Consider the following 20,726-nt stretch of genomic DNA (forward strand, 5'->3'; position numbering starts at 1 on the left):
TAGAAACGTTTCGTGGTTTCGGAGACATAAAACGTACACTATCAAATAAATAAGCTGGTGATATGTCAAACTCTTCCACATCTTCTGGTACAACTAGAATATGCCCACCAAATATATCCATAGAGTGATTCCAAAGTGCTTCTTTCTCATTCTTGTAAGGAATTGCAGTCGCCTTAAATATGAAGAAATTAAAATGAGTTTAAATTGTTCCTATAGCAGCTTTCATACTCCAAAAGGTAGATATATGAAAGTAACGTTGATTTTCAGCCAATCGTAGATGTATTTTAGCAGTTGTTCTTCCAGTCCTGTTCCATTTCCAGTTACATAAGGATTCGTGATTCTCAGTACTACAGTCAAATTTAATTTTGTTCGTGTTGAGCTTGGATACCAATAATAAATATTATTTGTGTTGTTTGCACAAAATTGTTTTCTTGTATTAGCATCGAAGTTAAGGCAAGTCAACATTTGGCCTCTTATATCAGTGATGATAAAATTACTAATGTAATTTTGAGCCAAATCGTTAGTTTCAAAGTTAATAGTTGAATTTACAATAAAATAAAAGAGAGTTCTAGGATTAAATACACATTTAGAACGTAAAGCTAGAATCACTCTGTCCATTGTAATTGTTCTTAGGTCTACAATATACAAGTCTGGTTTAAAGTATGATCTGAAACAATATTTTTCGCTGCTGTTGTTGATTCGTAAAGAGGGTAGACCTGGAGGAAGTGTAACTTCTTCATCATTCATGAATAGAACTGTAGTAGGCACTTTAACAAGTGAGAAAACCTTTTTTACATAAGTAAAATTTATATAAAGTGTTTCAGTCTGGTCATAAATTAACTTGCACTTCACTGAGAGGTTTGTTACAGCGAAAATAACAAATAACTTAATTGTTTTCATAGTGACGAATTACCAAAAAATGTCAGTAACCATAAAAAATTACTAAAGAACACGCGGAACATGAAGCAGGAATTAGAGATAATAGTGATAAAGTATCTTATCCTTTCCCTTAATGTAGTATTGTCACGACTAGCGTGACGTGTTGAATTGAATTCAACCTTATTGCCTGAGATCTCGTTTTAGCGTGAAATAAAACACACAGTTAACACTACCATTAAATTTATTAAATAAGTTCCCTAACCTAAACAACTCATAACTTACTGTATAATAAAAACGTAACTAACTTCCAATACAATCATAATTAAATAGACGTAAAATCAATACACAAAATTGATGTGCAATAGTCATTCTTACACTTCTAATGCAGACAGAATCTTGGAATGATTCTTGTACTTGAGGGTTGTCTAAGAGACATTTTCTTCTATCATGACAGTATTTAGTTGGTAGAACAATCGATAGATTTCTGATTACAAATATAAATGCAACGTAATTAAAATTATGGTATTTATTAAATTAACAGCATAAAACTAAGTTATGACAAAAACAGTAGTTCATGTGACACAGAGTTAATAGACGACACTGTAATTTCCTTAATGGATATGCATAACCATGTGGCCAAATGTGTCATCTAATGGACATTACCCCCTAAATAGGCCAATGGTCTGATTACTTTTTTTTTCTACGCTACAAATAGCTGAAAGAGCATTCAGTAATTTTTTTTCAAAACAATGCCTCAAAAGAACTTAGTCTAGCAGAAATCTTAACCTGTTGGAAGGCTGTTTCACAATAGTGGTGTTTAGCATACAGAATAATTTAACATAAACTCGGAAAACATAATTCAAACTTTATTGACGTATAATGTTATATTTCCTTATTGCGTAGATAAAAAATAGATAATTAGTTCTGCTTACTCGCCTTACGACTTTTTAAACCAACATATACATATGCATTAAGAAAATTACATCCGTCGTAATTATGAAATGTTATAGTCAACTAATATTTGCTCCAACTGAAACAATTTAACGTAATCATATTAGACATTGTATTTTTTCATACTGATGACTAGGGTTATCATGAATTTGCTTACAAAACTGTGCTTTTTCATTGTCTTGTGTCTGTTAACTAAAAGTGAACCACTACTAGTACAAAGTAGATTGGCTGAAGAACTTCACAACTGTATTGGAAGTATTTTTAAAAAATACAACCCTACCAGATTCCTGGAAGTGATAGTAACCAATATGGAAGAAAAGCTGCTGGGTAATGACATACCTTTAACGAGAATCCGGTTTAGTGACTTTCAAAACTATACTGAAGCCTTCCGAATATGGCAAAAAGTAAAACTATACATTTTAGATTTTCGTCCTCCAAACAATAATAGCACAATTCGAGGAATCCTGGACCTAATACCCCACTGTTATCTTCAAAAACAGTTTTTCTTTGTAGTCAACAATACTGAGCAACTTCCTCTTCAATTTTTGGCCGAAAAGTACATAGAAAATGTGGTGGTTTTCACAGAAAATGGATCAATATTTACGTACTTTCCTTATAAGTTTGGAAACATTAAAGACCCAGATTTAAAAGCAATTCAAATAGGATCTTGTCACAATACTAACGGTGTATCCATTACAAAGAAAGAAACAAAAAACTGGGAAAACTCGACTTTAAGAGCAATCCTTAGAGTCACAACGCCTTACGTTAATGGAGATGGAAATGGAGTAGAAGAAAAGTTACTCCAGTTGTTCCAAAATCAGTTGAAATTCAATATGTCCTATGAATATCTAGAATTTGGGGTAAATCAGTGGTATATCATAAAGGTGAAACTAAAATAAACATTTTCAGCAAACTTTTGCGCCATATTTAAAGCAAAAACACGAAATTAAGACTCGAAAAGCCGACCTATTTGGTGGTCATTTGACAATATCGGGAGATGACGCCTGGTACTTTTCAATTACTCCAGCTTATCTCCACGACACGATGAGATTTGTATGCCCCAGGCCCTTAAACCGACCCATGTGGAGAAGATTACTGAAAATTTTACCCATGAGTTACTGGATCATATTTTTAATTTTAATGACAACTCAAACAGTGTTAGCAAAAATATTCCTGAACATCCAGCAAGAGAAACTGCTACTAGCGATGTTTCAAATTTTAGTCGAATCACCCACAGTCGAAGCCGAAACCAAAATAACATATAAACGAATAACTCTAGCTTCATGGTTTCTGTCCTTCATGATTATGTCGACGATTTTTAAAAATTGTTTACTGATCATCACAGAGACGATAAGAAAGGAACCGGCTATAGATACCTTGACGGATATTATAGAGTCCAAACTGCCCATTTACCCAACACTAAATTTGTCTTTGTACTACCACTCAGAAAGAGAAATAAAGAATTTCGATTCAATTACTATTCAAAGATGTCATAACTATCTGGAATGTTTGGATGATATAGCGAAAAACCAGAAATCTATAACAACAGGAGGTAGAGAAATTCTTCGCTACTACACAGTACCGAAATATTTTATTAACAATGGAGAATTGCTGGTCCACATTGCTGATGAAGCAATTTACTCTTTTCACATATCGTTTCTATTCTCTAGAGGACATCCTTTGTACGACCAATGTAGCAAAATTATTTCATACAGTCTGGCTAGTGGTTGGTTTGTTAATGTTTTCGCTAGATTGAAATACGAATTATTCCTTAAAACCTACCAAAAATATAGAATCAGTAGCAAAACGTTTACTCTTAAAGATTTTAAAGATATTTCGATATTGTGGTTTTCTGGAGTACTCATAGCTTGTTTGGCGCTTCTAGGTGAACACGTTTGGTACTATACCAGTAAAAAATATTATGTAAGGTATATATTTTCTCAATAGTGTTAGTGATTAATTCATGAATGAATAGTTTAGAAAAGACATTTTTATATTTGAGTATCGTTGAGAAAGAACAGAAGTTATTGACAAACTGAGCACAAAGTATTAGATACTAAGAAATTGAACCTAATGAGACAAATCCGTTATCATAAAAAGGTTTGAGAATTAAATAATTATATAGATTTTAATATTCTGAGGAAAAGTTGAGAGATAAAGTAACAGCGCTAAAACTACATCGTTAGCGCTTTGTATGTATCAGTTGTATTAGTTTGCACTACCATTATGGTGTTACCCTTCTATTACATATTGTATACAATTAAGCCTAAAAACGTTGAAACGCTCACGTTAGTCAAACGAACATGTTTAAACAATCATAATGTAGGGACGTTATTGATTATTGTATTTAACACACAAGCTGTAGTTTTTCTGTACGGTAAGTTTTCCACTATTTTACTTAATTATAAAAAAAAATCTCAGTTAAATTGATTCAAATTAGGTTTACATATCCCTATAAACTGTATATAATTATCAGATGTTTTCACAGTTTGTACATATTTCCAACAAAAAAACAGGATCTGAACAAACACACCACAGAAACACTATTTACTTTTAGCTCATTAAACGTGTTTCAGTTTGTTCGGAAATGCAATTACAACTTATAAAAACACCACCCCAAATTTGGAATACTTGCATAACTACGTGAATACTTCTACAATGAATATCGGTAAATGGTTATTCACGTGTCTAGTGCTTCAGAAAGTTATAAATAATCAAGGAAATTTGCTTGTTAAAACTTGTATAGAGTATATACTTAATACCATACAGCCCCAATGGATGAGTCAAATAGTAACAAATTTTGAAATTGGATTAAAGTATCCTGTCGTCATCGTAAATAATCTCACTGAGTTTCAAAATAAAGTTCGTTTTGATGTTGTGATCATCAACACCAGTCTGTTGAGTGTTGAAGAATTCTTGTCTTGGAATCGTCAAAAAGAATACTTTAATCCAAAAGCCACCTACATATTTTTAAGTGAAAATATCTCTAGCAAACCATTCCAAATCTTAGCAAAACATTTCCTAAAATCTGCTTATATCCTGGATGGCAATTTATCAATATACAGTTATCACCCATACAGATACGAGAATGTGGATAATCCAGACACCACTCCAATAAAAATTGGAGAATGTCATTCACCCTACATCAAAGTTCCAGAAAACTGCAACATGTTATGGAGAAACACCACGATAAAAGTTGGTTATAGGGTTGTAGAACCGTACACAACGAAGAATAGGGACGGACTGGAGAATACATTTTTGATCCAAGTGCAACAGATCCTAAAAACAAAACTGATAGGAATACAACTGTATAACTATGAGAATGAGTCGGTAAAGCTGAACAATTCAGTGTTTCAACTTTTTTTATTACAAACATTTTAGGTTAATTTCATTAGAGACGAATCAGTCAGCAAACAAGGAATCGACATGCTCATAAAAGGAGAAGCTGATTTACTTATAGGTTACAACAGTCCCACTGAAATCACATTTAGACATTTTGATGTTAGCGAACTGTACTACTACGATGTTCTTACATGGGTATACCCAAATGCACAGAAAATGAGCCACTGGAAAAGAATATTTCACATTTTCTCTGGAGAACTGTGGTTTTTCCTACTATTTGCAATAATAATTTGGATATCATTGGTCTACTACATAGAAACAGGAATTTGTCTACACCAGTTATTTTTCGTAGTCTATCAAGTTCTGTTTGAAAACGCTGTATCAAAAAGTTTATTCAGAAATCGAAGAGCTTTGAAGTTGTTATTCTCCGCCTGGATAATGGCTTTTTTGATTATCTCAACCATGTTCAAAAATTCACTTCTAATAATTTTGGGAACTGGGAAAAAACTTCCAGAGTTCTTAACTATTCAGGATTTATTAAAATTAAACTTTAACATATCATCTCACAGCGACTTGTCCACATTCTACATCGACCACATAACACCAATAACTGATATTTACCATATCGAAAATTGTTCTTCAGTGTTGGTTTGTGTAAACCGTACAGCGTTTGAAAAAAACTCCATAACTACCGCACCCAGAAGTATCTTGTGGTACAATTGGATTCCAAAACATTTTATAACTGACTATGGGGAGGTTCTGGTTAAAGCAAGTAGCACTACAATTAAACCGATTTATATAAATATAATATTCAGGAAGGGTTATCCACTTTACGAGCAAATCAACGACATTCTAGCTAAATTGAGAGATCACGGTTGGTTCGACCATGTTTATCTGGAAATGCGCATTAGAATTAAAAGAGCTACTAACCATCTAGTTTTCGAAGCTGAGAAACTCGGATTGAGTAAATTCGGATTTGTGTTTATTTTGTGGGGTATAGGGTTAAGTATGGCTGCAATAGTGTTTATGTTTGAATTAGCCTTACATAAAAATGCATATAAATGTTTGTCCCTAGAATGTTATTGCTTTTTATGCACTATAAGATGTAAAAATCACAAACCTGTGTTATTATTGCTGTTAATTAAATAATTAAAAATATAAATTTAGATTTTTTACTTACTAAATTTAGTAGTAAAACATGAATAATCCTATTAAAACCACTGGTTATCAGTAAAATACACGTTTTTCTTATTACATTACTAACCCTCTCTTACTCATTGAGAACAAATATAATTAAAAATAAGCTCAAATGCGAAAGCACCTAAAGCCACAAAAATACCAAGCAACCAAATTTTAAAAACATACATAATATCGCTCAAACTGACTACTTTACTCTTAATTCGTCTCACTTTGAAAGTTTGCAAATATAACTGATGTCTCATATCTCGTATTACCTTAGCAAACCAACCGTTTACTCGTAATGCCCGTATTTTTTTGCTGCATTGCTTATACACCGGATGTCCCTTGCGAAACAACAAATGAAAATGAAATGCGTATATCACTTCCTTAGAAATATGCACTGTTAACTCGCCGTTTTTAATAAAATGCTTTGGAATGAAGAATTCTTCAAGTATACTTCGTCCTCCTATGGAAATTGAGTTTTGATTAATAGAAGTGTCCATTTGGCACTGTGTGAAACCGGAGCATTTTCCAATAGAAGCAAAATCCAGTTTTCTAGGTTCGTCTGGAGAATCGTAGTAAGGTCTGAGATCAATCATTGAGTTAATGGGTAACTTGGATGCTATGATATCATCTAAAGTGTCCAGAGCGTGTTTCCTTTCCACCGTAGCCATTAAAATGATCAAATTGCTTTTAAAAAGGGTTGAGGTAACTAAAGTGAAAAAGAACCACGATGCTAAAATAATTCTGTGAGAGTTCAGTCTAGTACGATTCAGTAAATAGCTTTGATCTGTTAATAAAGCAGTGATCAATAAATATGCTTCAATAATGGGAGTGTTGCAGTATTTTACAATCACCGTTCCAGTAGTTACTGTAAATAAACCCCAAACCAGCCAAAATTGGGATGAAAATATCAAAAATAGTCTTAAGTTAGTTGACAAAGGTTTTGGAACCGGACAAATAAAATGCAGCGAGTCATAAAAATATGGAGGAGAAATATCAAAGTCTGATAAGTCGTTTGGAATAATATTGATGTAACCTCCAAATATGTCAACATCGCCAGACTTAAGTCGGTTCTTCTGTTTTGTATATGGAAAAGCTGTGACCTAAAAATAATTTTAATTATTAATGTTTAAAATTTCCTAAAATTATACTTACTCCAGGTTCCAGATAGTCGACAATCAAACGAAACTTCAACAACTTATGGAGAACTTGTAGCAACCTTTCCTCCAATCCATCTCCACGTCCGGTGACATAAGGTTGGGCTATTCTAAGTAGAGCCTTAACAGTTGTATTACTCCAATCATTTAGATTACTGTGCATAATTTTCTGTAAAATGCGATCAAAATCTACACATAAACCTTTATTCGCAAATTTTTTTTTGTGCTGATCGTTATAAATCGAGTAATGGAAAACATCAACCCCACGCTCAATCAAAAATATGTTAGAAGCAAAACCATTTTTGAAAACATTGATATCCAAAATTACTGGGTGTTGTGTAACTAGTACAAAAGTGGCAGAAGGATTCAGTATGCCAGCAGTACAGATATGCTGCAATGTTTCTGCAAAGATTGTACTGTTCACTTCCAGAATGTACAGTTGCATGCTATTTTGCACAACCGAAGAATATTGAACGTAATTTCTGAGATTTTCTGTTTGTATCAACGGCACCCATCTGATTGATACTGTTCTTAAATTGGTTATAAGCAAGTTGACTGAGTTGTTCAAAAATGTACTGACAACTACACTCAAACAATTAAAAAGTGTGTCTTCGTAAAATTTCTCAGGCTCACCCAAAAGTTTGCATTGATTTACACTAATTAATAATGATATTACTACAAGTTTAGAGAAATAACTCTTCATACTTTCTTTAATATGATATTCAATCTATAGCAACTCTACTATTACATTACATTTTGGGCTGTGCCACAAGCTAATTGTAGGTCTGCATATACTTACAACATTTTTTATATTCAACTAAGTCAATAAAAACGCATTTTTCTAAGTGCTTTCTTGGTCTTATACACACAAATAATAATAATAATTATGAGAAATAAAATACCTTTTCCCATGTTATTTAAGTAAAGTACAAGGTATAGTTTTAGCAAACAAAAGAGTTTTAAATAGAGAGTAGCTACAGCTGTACCAATTAATAGGTCATCTATGAACTATTTTTAAAGAATTTATTCCAAAATTCAGATCTTCAGTGTTTGGATAACGAAAACATAATTTGTTCGCAAACGAACACAAAAATTGAAATCATTAGCCCCATAAACCACATAACAAAGACAAAGCTTAATTCAGAAAGGGTAATTATTTTACTTCTAATCCTAGGCTTGCCCGCTGTTTTTAAATTCAGAAGATGTTTCATATCGCTAAACTTTTTGGCAAACCATCCGTTAGACATGCTGAGCAATATTATTTTACTACAAGGCTCAAACAGTGGATGTCCTTTACGGAACAGCAAATGGAAACGAAATGAGTAAACGGCTTCACTTGATATATGAACAGTGGATTCGCCATTTTTCATGTAAAATCTCGGTATATAGTAGTACTTTAGCAATCCAGAACCACCTACCGATACTAAATTTTGATATTCAGACACTCTTTTATGACAATCTATGAAAGAAGTACACGGTTTAACATCGCTGAGGTTTAGCTTCCGCTTTTCTTCCGGAATGCCGTAATATGGCCTTAAATCAATCATAGAATGTATAGGTAATCCGGAATTTATAATGTCGTCCAAACTATCCAGAGGCTTGGCAAAATCAACTGTCTCCATTATTAGTGACAAGTGACTTTTAAATCCGGTCATCGCTATCATAGCAAGAAATAACCAAGAAACGTGCAGAATTCTTGCGGAACAAATACGAAATCCTGTTGGTGGAATATTATTCTCAGTCAATATTGCCAAGACTTCTAAGACACTTTTTACAAATGGTAATTTATAGAACAGTTTTCCAATTAAAGCTGAAACTATCATCAGACTGAACAATTTCACCCAAAAATTACATGGGAATATTGACAGCAACCTAGTCCAAATGGACACTTGAGAAGCTACTGGACAAATGAAATTTAATGTATCATTGTAGTACGAAGGAGTAACGTCGAAATTCCAAATATCACTTGAAACTGGAGTAACGTAACCTCCAAAAACGTCAGCATTTCCAGATAATAATGCTTCCTTTTGTTTCGTATAAGGCACTGCAGACAGCTGAAAAAAATCAACAAGTAGATATAAATTAACTTCTGTAAAATACTGACCCCTGCACTTAAATATGTTATATTTATGGTGATGTTTAAACGTTCACTAAACATAGCGATCATCTGTTCTTCCATTCCATCACCATTTCCTGTGCAGTACGGCTCGTTGATTCTTAAAATGAGTCTCAAAATATGTAAATTGGGAGGAAATGATTTATTGATGTAGCTATTTGTAACAGTTGCATTTTTCTTTAATTCATCCAAGTCAAACATCTCAAATCTTAAAACATGTAGGTACAAGGCAAATGCAAAATTTTGTTTTTAGTAGTTTGCAATTAAAATAGTGTTATAATTATACACAATACCTTAGAAACGAATTTAACTCACGTTTAAGTTAGTTAGAATACAAATAACTGCAATGAATCAAATTTCCGTAACTCTTAGTTTATTCTTGTTTTTAAAAGGTTGTATATTCTCTATAACGTCCTTATCGGTACATAAGTTACAATAAAAGTCGTCCAACCAATTGCCAGAACTTGTCAAACTGGACTGCATAGTAATTATCTAAATGTGTTGTTTGAAAATTATTCTTACAAAGGTAAAAAAATAATACGATTAAACTCTGCTCTGTGGAACGCCCTCTTCATTAAAAATAAATACATTAATACCATACCAAGTCTTCAAATAAATAATATGCGATAATAAGGATTTTACTACACTAGCCAAATTAAATATCAAAACAAAAAACATACTAACCAATTTGCCAGGTTTGAGGATAGTTGACTTGAATATCATTAGTGTATCTACACAAAATACGGAGAGTAAAATCAGAGTAGTTATTTTATAGCAAATTCTTTACACATTTTCGAAAAAAATGGAGAATGAATAAAATAAACAACACAAAATTTAAGTAATTTCTTTATTTAAACAGTTCAAACACTTGTTATTAATGCACTAAAATGTTCTTCAAATCTGTAGTTTAACTAAAAGTATACATTACTTTTGTACCTCATGCTTTAACCCACTCAGACATTACTAAAATATAAATTACGAGTATAAGTATAATACTACACATCTCGACGACATCAAAATGCATTATTAATTGCTGACATAGCTTTATGGATGCATTATACCATTAAGGCCACATCAACAACTAAAAAGACATTTTCACTTCTACAAATCCCTGAAATAAAAACGATGAATCGATCATATTCCGTCCGAATGTTCGATCTAGTCGCAACTCAAATCCATGTGACTAAAATCGAACACCCGTAAAAAATATGAAACTATTAAAGATGTTCGAAGGCTTTATACTTTGAAACAAACATAATACAAAAGAATGGAGACAATTTTAGTAAAATGATGCATTTTGCCATACCACAAGAAAGTAACTAAAGGCTGTGATATGCTTTCAAAACTACAAATCACACCAGTAGTTCCTTCCTCGTAGCAGCAAAGGCCGTCACAATGTTTGATAGTCGAAGTTTCCGCTAACAGTCTAGCTTGGTAAACTAACCAAGTGAAGTATCATTAACATCACAGGGCTAGATCACCAAAGATGGACGGTTAGGGTTGGTTACACATATACAAGGACAAAGGAATAAAGACGATTGATCTAGTTGAAAAAACATTCTAAGCTTTAGGCGTGAGATAATTCCGTACTACTGGTTATAAAATTACAGTGGACACGAAATTATCTCCCGCCAAATTCTTAGAATCGGTTAACCGCACATGTTCACCACACGTTTTTCTTTCACCAAAAACCAAAGTAAAATATCATCACGCACGTAAACTAGCATCACAAAGCTTGTACTTGCAACTAAAAATCTAATACAAAAAGCACTAACAAGAAAAAACCAAGCACCCACATTTTAACTGTAGAAAGGTTTGGAAGGAACTGAACTGATGGACCATGCGAAAGTGTCGAAGCAAAATAGTTCGGGTATACATCCTCTGCCTTCAATGCAAAAGAATGAAACCCAGGTAGCAAAACTTCTAGTTGCCAAGGGAAATAAGTGCAATTACTGACGCCGAGGGGCTAGTGCAAGTTATAGATTCCTAGAAATATCCAAAATGCAGGTAAACTTTATGAGGGCAATAAGGAAACTAAGGGTTTAGGTACTGGAACTTTCTAACGGCGGGTGGGCAAAAATGCAAAAAAGGTATCTTTACCTATTTTGCACAGGTACAATATTGGTTTTTCAAGGGGTTTACAATGAAAGAAAGTACGGATGACCTTCTTATTTTAGTCGTCAAAATAAATTTTCTTCTCAATGACGCTTTGAACAAAAATGTTGAAGTTGAACAACTTTTTGGGTATTCTCTCAAAAATACACGTGGTTACTTAATAAGAATAGTTACATGAAAGACTGTGACAACTTACTATTAACTACCAAATTTAACTATTTAAAAATTGAAAGCAATGTAGCAAATAAAAACCAACAATGGAAAATCGTGACATTATTCTATTATTCATCATTTACTTACTACTATTACTAACTGAACTCAGTCTACTATTCTAAAACAAATGTAAAACTCACCTACTCCTATCATACAGAATATAAGCTGAACACCTACACCATGCCAAGTTTTACAGCAACTACAGTACTTTTAACGCAGTTATCGCTCAAGAATGCGTTTAAAAATTACTGATAAAAAGTTTTAGAATGTTCATACCAACTGGCTAAAACCATTTTTGTTAGACCCAATGTATTGTGAAAGGTCGTGGTTTAAACGAGATCAATAAAAATGGCCTACACCTATGTAAAATACAGGGTATTCCAAATGTTTCGAAACGGTCTACTTTTTTCCATAAGGTGAAGCGACATCCACCAATTTTTTTTTAAATGAATCTGTAATAATTTTAATCATTTTTTTTGTTCTTTTAAAATTCCTAAGATCAGCAAATAAGGTTGTGCAAAGTTTTATTCAGTTTCGAGAAATCTGAGTTTTAACTTTGAACAAAGAACAAGTTTAATTGTTGACTAAAGTACCTTTGATAACGTCAAATTAGAAGGTGGATTAGGGATGAGAAATGTATACGGTAGATAGAGATATCAGTTTTCGATCGTGGAATTTATTATTGAATATGTCTTATTTTTGGAGATGTGAACGTCTGCTGTCATCATATATGACCATTACAAGTAATGTTAGTCGTTCTTTTTATTTAATTGAATCATTTTCTATTCAATTTGCAATGTCAAACTTAACACATTAAAAATGTTTGCCATATAATGTCAACCTGTTTTGAAAGATCAAAAAGTCATCCCTAAACCACCTTCTAATTTCATATTAACAGGTTTTTTAGTCAACAATCCTGAAGGCGAACTCCGTAACGATGTAGGAAATAGAAAACGCATAGAAATAGACAAGAAAGAAAATTTCTTTCTATTAACTGTTGGTACTCTCTAAGCTGTTTTCTATCACATTCGGCTGACACCGTCAACAGAAAACGGAAACTTATCGGTCCTAAAAACATTGACTAATTTCTAGTAATAAATCTAGGGCTTTTACTTGTTTCGTCGTATTCAGGGTTAATGACAAGTATCAATGACAATAATTTGAATAATTCTACGTTTTTTACTTTCTTTTTCAGTAATTAATCATATATTTCAAAGTTTACATTCTAAAATAATCCGTTTTGTTGCCATTTTAGTTGTTGGTTTTATTTATTGTAGTTCTGTCTCATCAGTTTCTTATTTTCTTGTAAGACCATTAATATTTTTCAGTTGCTTGTAAACATGCTACCAATTTTTATGCATTTTGTGAAGAAAGTAGGATGGGACTTTAGGATGTGTTGATGGAACCCATATAGCCATAACACAACCATTCCATCATGAACAGCTTACACGTCAAAAACAATAACTAATAGATGCATTAACCCTTTAACTAAAAACTCAAAAACAAAGAAAGGGGGGTGCAAACACAATCAATTGGTCCCCAACAGAACCTTATTGACACAATGTTGACACTGACGGGCATAAAGGTTAAAAAACAAAACATTTGAATTTTAGAAGACGACGGAAAAGAAAGATTGACAAATACAAAATTTCATAGCCGCAAGAGAGATAAAATCATAGCAAGACCTCATTTGGTCTTTCTATTTTACACAACCCGAATAGCTACGTTGAGTGCCGATCTTCGCCAATTGAAACGTAGAGAGTACCATATATTACGATAGAGAAGGGTTTTCTATGATAACAAAGAAATTTCCTTGCTATTCGTTAGAGAGTTCGCCTTCTGTTGTTATTTCTTCATAATTTAAACTCAGATTTACCAACACTGGCTGGATAAAACTTTGTTAAACCTTAACAGCTAATTATAGAAATTTTGGTAAAATGTAGAAATTGATTAAAAACAAAGGATCGGTTCTTAAATGGATCGGTACCATTTAGAAAAATGATGGTCGCTAGTCTGAAGACCTAGGTCCTAAAATTTCGAAACTATCATCAAGAGATGAATTTTTTAAACCTTACGTGATATTCCAAAATTCCATATTTGTAGCATTCACCTTGCAGAAAAAGGTAGACCGTTTTGAAACATTTGGAATACCCTGTATATCACCCCTGTCAAATATAATATGATACTGGATTCCAGGCTGATTAAAGAATTGTTTCTTAAATACTCAGGCATACTGCATGTAGGTATATTAAAAGTTAAAAGTTGATTGATTAAACTCTTATTAAAACATCTTTACTTTTTAGCTACTTATACAGGGAGATTTCTTAGTGTTCTAAACAAGAGGTGAATCTGGAGACTATTTTATGACAAAAACCATCATAACTTTTTTTGTTCAAACGGATGTGAAGTGAACTCACTTCACGTTCCGTTTAGCGGCCGTGAAATGCACTTTAACGTGACATCAACAATGCATAATCAGCAAACATAACAATGAACGTCACCGTGATTGCTAGACCCTTCTTTATTTATCAAAAATTAAGAATTTCTAAATAAATATCGTGTGTACACCTCGGCCGTGAAATAATTGTTTCCTCCTCAAGATTGTCAAACTTTCTTTCGGCCGAAAAAATACTATTTTACGGCCTAGGTAGGTATTGCCCAAGAGGCGTGGTTTTCAAATTACTCAGTATCAAACATTTCGTGCTAATTAGGTTTTACACAGAATATTATTAAATTTATTGTTATTTGTATTACTTATTTTGTCAAATCGGTTGGTTAAACCCATTATTGTTATCTCCAAAACGGAAAGTTATGCAATATTTACAATACACTCATTTTAAGAAAATCCAGATCAAACACCGCTGTACAAGGTTTATGAGTGAAAATTTGTCATTATTTAACTGAATGCACTGTTAGTTGGATTAAAAACTAAAAATCCATTCAAGTATCACTTGCCGTTGAAGAACAAATTAAAAAATGAATAAATAAAATATTTTTTCTTATTATTCTTAATTTTCAACAAACAATTTTGCACCAATTAGCCAAACAAAACAGTAAAACTACCTGTAGGAAATAAAGTAATTTCAAAATACTTCTTATTTTATTCAACATTAGTCCAGGTTTTTTAAGTATACTCAAAAAAACATACAATTTTGTAGCTCCAAACAAATATTATTTTTAATAAATCAACAGGCAGTAAAAATATATTGTAATTTTGAATAAAACTGAAAATAAATAATTGTAATAAATTACAGGTACAAACTGGAAGAGAACACGATATCTCTCTTAATGATCTTTATGGCCTGACTGAATTTATCTTCGAGTTCGATATTACCGATAGTTTTGGACGCTTGCACCATTTGTCTTAACAACTCTTCCAATCGTCTCATACAGCGCACTATCGAACCTTCAAATATGTCAGTCATCTGACATAAATTGGCAAAACTCGCGCCGTTACACCACGCGAATACTATGTCCATTAAAAACGGCTTAAATTGTTCGACGTATTGGTCTTCGTCAATTGATAAACGCGCTTCGTTGCTTACTTTAGCTATTCTTCGTGCCAAATCCTAATAAAAAGGTCGATTGTTAATTTCTGATCGAAAGTAGCAAGGATTTCTGTTCCAACAAAAAATAATCAACATACCTGCATTTGTCTTAACGGACCGGATAACTCTTCTGATAATTTTGGACTTTCGTTACTTCGTTCATCACAAACAAAACAACTCAACAAAGCGCACGCCTGTTGAGGAGTTAAATTACCGAAAAGACCATTACACAACATTTCTGTGATAAGTAATTCGTCCGCGCTACAATAAAATCCCGTAATGTTTGGTTATGGTTTTCTCAACTTTTTCACTTAAAACGAACGCAAAAAATAGTTTTAAAACTTACCTGCTTAGTTCGCAGGCTACTCTTCCTTTCACTTGGATTACGTCAGTGTTCGTGCAGTACTCTAAACGTCTCAAAACACGTTTACGACACTTCAATTCGTCTAATTGTAAAATTGATTTGGCTTCCAATAATTTTCTTTTTGCGTCAGCCAAGTCTGTTTCTGCTAACAATTTTCTGTCATACTTTTCGTATTCTGTGTCCAAAATTTCGCTGCCGTGTAGAGGATGCTCATATAACCTAATGAGAAATAATACAATTACTATTACGTTGGGTTTTAAAATTACCTCGTACCTTTTTTCCAACGATTCAATTCGTTTTACTAAGCCCAAGAAACTGGGTTCCTCAATTTTCATGTCTTTAACAGGGTCCAATAATGGAGGACCTTCTGGGAAACGCTTTTTTACTTCTTTTATAGCTTTAAACATGCCTTTTCTAGCATCTTTCGATCGCAAATCTGGAGGACAGAACAAACGAACCTGCGATATATGCGTAACGAATTTTGAATCAACGCATACTATTTCAACTTCTCCTTTCTAAAACAAACAAAAACATTTGTTTTTATAATTTTATAAACAAACGTTTAACGTTTTACGTTTTAATAACAACCGAAATAATCGTTATTTTAACTAGAAATCTACTTGAAATGGCATTGAAGTAAAAATACTGACTTACTTGCCCATCTAAACAGGGTTTGGGTATAATGTTATCATTTTCACCGCCTTCAGGAATCACATTCAACAAAACGTCCAATAAAACTTTGGTAATTGCTTTAGTTTTCGTTTTGCCTCCTCTCCTAGTGGTTTGAAATTCCTGAGTCTTTTTAAAATTTACTACTGCCCCCCAATCGTATTCAGCTTCTTGTGTTTTAATCTAAGAACAACCCAATAAACAACTCTTTAAATAGTAATGTGGTCAATAGCTTACTTTAATCAGACGACCTGGTTGCATATACGGTATCAAGTATTGAGACTTGGTAAGGTAAGTTCTGAACTCGACCGCTAAAACGTCCAGTTCTCGTCTAATTGCGTAATAACTGGCGAGTTCTTCCTCGTTTTTGATATCAAATGTGTTATAAAATGCTAGTTTTTTAAGATAATCTAAAAGTGACATTTAAATTAGCTTGTTTTACAGAGTTTAAAAAAACCATTACCTTCGTGTAAATGTGGAATACTTGTCTGGTTTTGAAACTGATAGAATGATCTTTCAAGCATGTATTCAGGATTAATTTCTTCCACTCTTAATAAATTCAAAACCATGTTGTATGTTAAGTGGAAAGCTGAATTTATGGGATCTGGTAGACCTTTTACAATATCTCTACCAATGGAAGGGGGTACTTTTTCATCAACCATTAAGATTACAATACCCTTGTCGTCCAAACCTCTCCTACCAGCTCGACCAGACATTTGAATATATTCTCCAGAAGTAATCTTTAAATTAAATCAGTTATATTTTGACTTGATTGTCAAAACTACTTAACTAACCCATCGTAATTCGCGCCCATCAAATTTTTTCATCCCAGTGAATAACACAGTTCTAGCAGGCATATTTAACCCCATAGCAAAAGTTTCAGTGGCAAACAATGCTTTAATCAGTCCCTCTCCAAACATAATTTCTATAGTTTCTTTTAAAATTGGCAGTAAACCTCCATGATGAATTCCAATACCTCGCCTAAGAAGCGGGAGTATATTTTCAACTTGAGGTAAATGTCGATCTTCATCGGACAGTACGTCCATTGCGTTATTAAAAACTTCGTCAACCAATTGTTTTTCCGCAGCTGAAGTTCAAACAATCCGTAAATTTTGCTCAGAAATTACTTCAAAGACCAACTCACTCGTATTAAAATCAAGTTTTGTCATTTGCATGGCATACAATTCACATTCTTTTTTACTGAAACTAAAAACAATGACCGGAGCGAAGTTTCTTTCCATAACCATTTTAACAACTTTAAAAATGTCAGATTGGGTAGGATCTTTGCCCGCAATTCCCCCTTTTCGTCCTTTTAAATCACCTTTGGCGGCATCGCCTGAGTTTTGTAAAACTGCCATTGCAGCATTAAAACTGTCGTCTTTAAATACTCCCTTAAACAAATCAAAAATTTCAACAGCTCATTTACATTTAGTATAGTACACAATATTTTTTTTTGTAAGTTATTCATAACAAAAATAATGACATTTGTCTGAGTTCAGTGACTTGTTCTTAAAAAACAAACAATTACTAACTGCAAAAAATGTGAAAAACAAAATAAATGATAACATATTTGCATTGACCATTTAAACACTATTAAAACATAGACTTTATTAATGTTTTTCTTACCGATTCATCAACAACCATGTGAATACCACTTCCCCCAGCAGGATAAATAAAATGTTGTAGAGGAGTAGGCCTGTAATCAGTATAAACCACATGACAAGGTTGTTGATGTAAATGTGCTACCCATTCTACAAATTGTCTAGCATTTGGAATTGTAGCAGAGAGAAAAACAAAATGAACATTATGAGGCAACAAAATCAACGTTTCTTCCCACACAACTCCTCTCTCTTTATCGCGCATATAATGGATTTCATCAAATACTACCCAACCAACTTCTCTCATAATTTCTGATCCTCTATACAACATGTTTCTTAGAATCTAAAATTACCAAAAAGCTTGTAGTTTACAAATGGTGATATTGAAGTAAAACAAACCTCAGTAGTCATTATGAGACATGAGGCACTAGGATTGATGGTCACATCTCCAGTTACCAAACCTACGTCTTTAAATTCCTCAAGAAATTCACGATATTTCTGGTTTGATAAGGCTTTAATGGGAGTGGTGTAAATTACTCTTTGTTTATTTTTTAAAGATTTAGCTACAGCATATCTAAAATATGTATATCACCACCATTAAATTTTGCTTATTTAACATATTCAACAAAATAAATATATTAGTAGTAGCATTGACAACACACAGCATTGAATAACTCTGACAATTACTGTATAAATGAATACTTACTCAGCAATTACAGTTTTTCCAGCTGAAGTATGTGCAGACACTAAAACTGACTGGTTATTGTCCACACATAAAATAGACTCTGTTTGAAAAGGATCTAAAGTAAATGGATACACTTTAGCTGGTTCTCCTTCTCTGGGTTGCAATGGCCTATAAGCCTGTCCTGGTGGACAAGCCACCTCATGAGTACAAGAACCAAGGGTATCAATACTGTGAACCACTATACGATTTTTTAGTTCCTCAAAACTGTGAAAAGACACCAAAGTCACTTTTAGGAGAATTTAGAGATGTAAAATTAAACAACTCATTTGTGTGAATAGGACAGTCACAAAAGCAAAAGAATATAACAAAATAGGAGCAGGTATAGTCCAGTTAATCATAGTTACACAAAATTGCTGATTCCTTAATAAGCTTGGCTTGACATACTAAGAATGGAATTGTTCATATTACAATCAATTAATTGTCTCAATACAATTAATTTACTGTACTCAAAAATATGTATCATAGTTCTCCCCAAATTAGTCATTGATATTTTATACCAACACTTTATTGTTACTTGATCTTATCATGAAAATATATAAATAATAAACATTCGTGGAAATGCTGTGAACAAAACCATTACAGTCCCTTTAAGGAAAAATACCATAAAATGGCATCAAAACTTCAACCTGCTAGTAAATGGTATAATAATTTATTGTTACATTCAGTTCATCCAAAAATTAACATTATTTGTATTTGTACACTTAACAGCAATATTATTTTATTAGCCATAAAGATTTTTTGGAGTTATAATTATAAACAGTACACACATAAAGGTGAAGTCATAGATTAAGTTTTCATTATTAATGTTTAGACAATTATATTGAAGAATTGAACATACCATCTTTTATATCTCATCATTTGCATTATATAGTAAATATATTATACTTAGTTAAGATAAATGTATGTCATAATTTTGGTATTAATTTAAATGTGTAAGAACCATTTACCTCTTTTTTTATTTTCAATGTGTTTATGGGATTTATTAGTATATTATTACCAAAATACTTTAACTTAAATAATATAGATTTCATAATGTTTTTCATTGGTACATTTAGTGCTTGGAGTCATCTCATTTCAAATAGTTAATTTCCTTTGAAAAATGAGGAACTTTGTGGAATGGCATTGGCTTAAATATTTGTGCCAAAATTGAATAGACTATTTGGTAGCCTTAAAACCAAAAAACAAAGTTAGAATGCAGGCCCACAATGTTACTTTTCTGCCTCACATTCTGGACTTAATCTACTAACTTTTTTGTATACTCCTGACATTAGTAAACACTCAGAATCTTCAGTGACATTGCAAAGGAAATCATTTGCATTTTACATTAACAATAATAAATACAAAGAGAAGGTGAAGAGGTGAGAAGGACAATGGTGATTGGATATTATGGAATTTATTGCTACTAAAAATGAAGAAAAAACAACTTACTTGATGTCCTCCACATTCACATCATCGTGTTTCACTCTTTTGGTTGCTACTGGATCAGTTTCCTCGTTCTCTCGTTTAACACTTTTTACGTTGACCTCTGAAATTCTGTGCAAAAAAAACCACCATATTAACGCGCTTGAGGTTAGGAACCTTTGTACCAACCTTTCCTCCGCTTCGCCATTATCTGTAGATTTGTCTTCATCCTTTGTGGGGCTCGATTCTTCGGCCTGATCGAAACAATCAAACAGATCCTCAATGGATTCGGCCATGCCGCAAAAATTAGTTTTGAAAAAATTTTTGGGGCAAATTCCTCACGCGGCAACAAGCTTCCTTGCGCAAAAACAAAAGAACGTCGGTTGGTTTTGGTTTGGTTTTGGTCGGAATCCGAATCGCACAGTCGGACTCGTTTTGATTGGTTA

The 20,726-nt window shown here is 32.9% G+C and overlaps 4 protein-coding genes across 5 annotated transcripts; 1 reads left to right on the forward strand and 3 right to left on the reverse strand.

Moving 5' to 3' along the window:
- The first annotated feature begins 1,108 nt into the window (after positions 1-1,108).
- On the forward strand, positions 1,109-6,466 carry LOC145727789 (uncharacterized). Its single transcript, XM_081977610.1, has 4 exons — positions 1,109-2,714; positions 2,764-3,728; positions 4,398-5,160; positions 5,212-6,466. Exons 1-4 carry the CDS (start codon positions 1,959-1,961, stop codon positions 6,319-6,321), a joined length of 3,594 nt encoding a protein of 1,197 aa, XP_081833736.1. The 5' UTR covers positions 1,109-1,958; the 3' UTR covers positions 6,322-6,466.
- LOC145727525 (uncharacterized) lies at positions 6,273-8,214 on the reverse strand. The gene is made up of 2 exons (XM_081977125.1): positions 7,510-8,214; positions 6,273-7,457 (listed from the first exon to the last, which is right to left on the reverse strand). Exons 1-2 carry the CDS (start codon positions 8,212-8,214, stop codon positions 6,447-6,449), a joined length of 1,716 nt encoding a protein of 571 aa, XP_081833251.1. The 3' UTR covers positions 6,273-6,446.
- Positions 8,194-10,351, reverse strand: LOC145727526 (uncharacterized). 2 transcript variants are annotated; one of them, XM_081977127.1, is made up of 3 exons: positions 10,312-10,351; positions 9,616-9,727; positions 8,194-9,565 (listed from the first exon to the last, which is right to left on the reverse strand). In XM_081977127.1, the coding sequence occupies exons 2-3, from the start codon at positions 9,688-9,690 to the stop codon at positions 8,555-8,557; spliced, it is 1,086 nt and encodes a 361-aa protein (XP_081833253.1). In that variant the 5' UTR covers positions 9,691-9,727; positions 10,312-10,351; the 3' UTR covers positions 8,194-8,554. The 2 variants fall into 2 exon arrangements, with proteins under 2 accessions (XP_081833253.1, XP_081833252.1); XM_081977126.1 differs by lacking the exon at positions 10,312-10,351 and having other exon boundaries at positions 9,616-10,066.
- Positions 10,352-15,036: 4,685 nt separating this feature from the next.
- Positions 15,037-20,678, reverse strand: Mtr4 (exosome RNA helicase Mtr4). The gene is made up of 14 exons (XM_081977124.1): positions 20,470-20,678; positions 20,308-20,412; positions 18,841-19,083; positions 18,534-18,708; positions 18,163-18,477; positions 17,681-17,927; positions 17,331-17,623; positions 17,000-17,276; positions 16,774-16,946; positions 16,522-16,719; positions 16,141-16,382; positions 15,850-16,086; positions 15,602-15,764; positions 15,037-15,524 (listed from the first exon to the last, which is right to left on the reverse strand). The coding sequence occupies exons 1-14, from the start codon at positions 20,574-20,576 to the stop codon at positions 15,204-15,206; spliced, it is 3,096 nt and encodes a 1,031-aa protein (XP_081833250.1). The 5' UTR covers positions 20,577-20,678; the 3' UTR covers positions 15,037-15,203.
- Positions 20,679-20,726: the final 48 nt, after the last annotated feature.

The sequence above is a fragment of the Ips typographus genome, linkage group LG4 (assembly GCF_016097725.1).
Source record: "Ips typographus isolate SLU linkage group LG4, UJ_Ityp_2.0, whole genome shotgun sequence".
Classification (NCBI taxonomy): Eukaryota; Metazoa; Arthropoda; class Insecta; order Coleoptera; family Curculionidae; genus Ips; species Ips typographus.

Coding starts and splice junctions, on each gene's coding strand:
- LOC145727789 (XM_081977610.1), top strand. CDS start 1,959: ATGACTAGGGTTATCATGAATTTGCTTACAAAACTGTGCTTTTTCATT. Junction 3,729..4,397: donor CTTCTAGGTGAACACGTTTG/GTACTATACCAG, acceptor AGCTCATTAAAC/GTGTTTCAGTTTGTTCGGAA. Junction 5,161..5,211: donor ATAACTATGAGAATGAGTCG/GTAAAGCTGAAC, acceptor CAAACATTTTAG/GTTAATTTCATTAGAGACGA.
- LOC145727525 (XM_081977125.1), bottom strand. CDS start 8,214: ATGAAGAGTTATTTCTCTAAACTTGTAGTAATATCATTATTAATTAGT. Junction 7,458..7,509: donor TCGACTATCTGGAACCTGGA/GTAAGTATAATT, acceptor AATTATTTTTAG/GTCACAGCTTTTCCATATAC.
- LOC145727526 (XM_081977126.1), bottom strand. CDS start 9,828: ATGTTTGACTTGGATGAATTAAAGAAAAATGCAACTGTTACAAATAGC. Junction 9,566..9,615: donor TAACATATTTAAGTGCAGGG/GTCAGTATTTTA, acceptor GATTTTTTTCAG/CTGTCTGCAGTGCCTTATAC.
- Mtr4 (XM_081977124.1), bottom strand. CDS start 20,576: ATGGCCGAATCCATTGAGGATCTGTTTGATTGTTTCGATCAGGCCGAA. Junction 16,383..16,521: donor AACCCTGTTTAGATGGGCAA/GTAAGTCAGTAT, acceptor TGTTTGTTTTAG/AAAGGAGAAGTTGAAATAGT. Junction 15,525..15,601: donor GTCCGTTAAGACAAATGCAG/GTATGTTGATTA, acceptor CCTTTTTATTAG/GATTTGGCACGAAGAATAGC.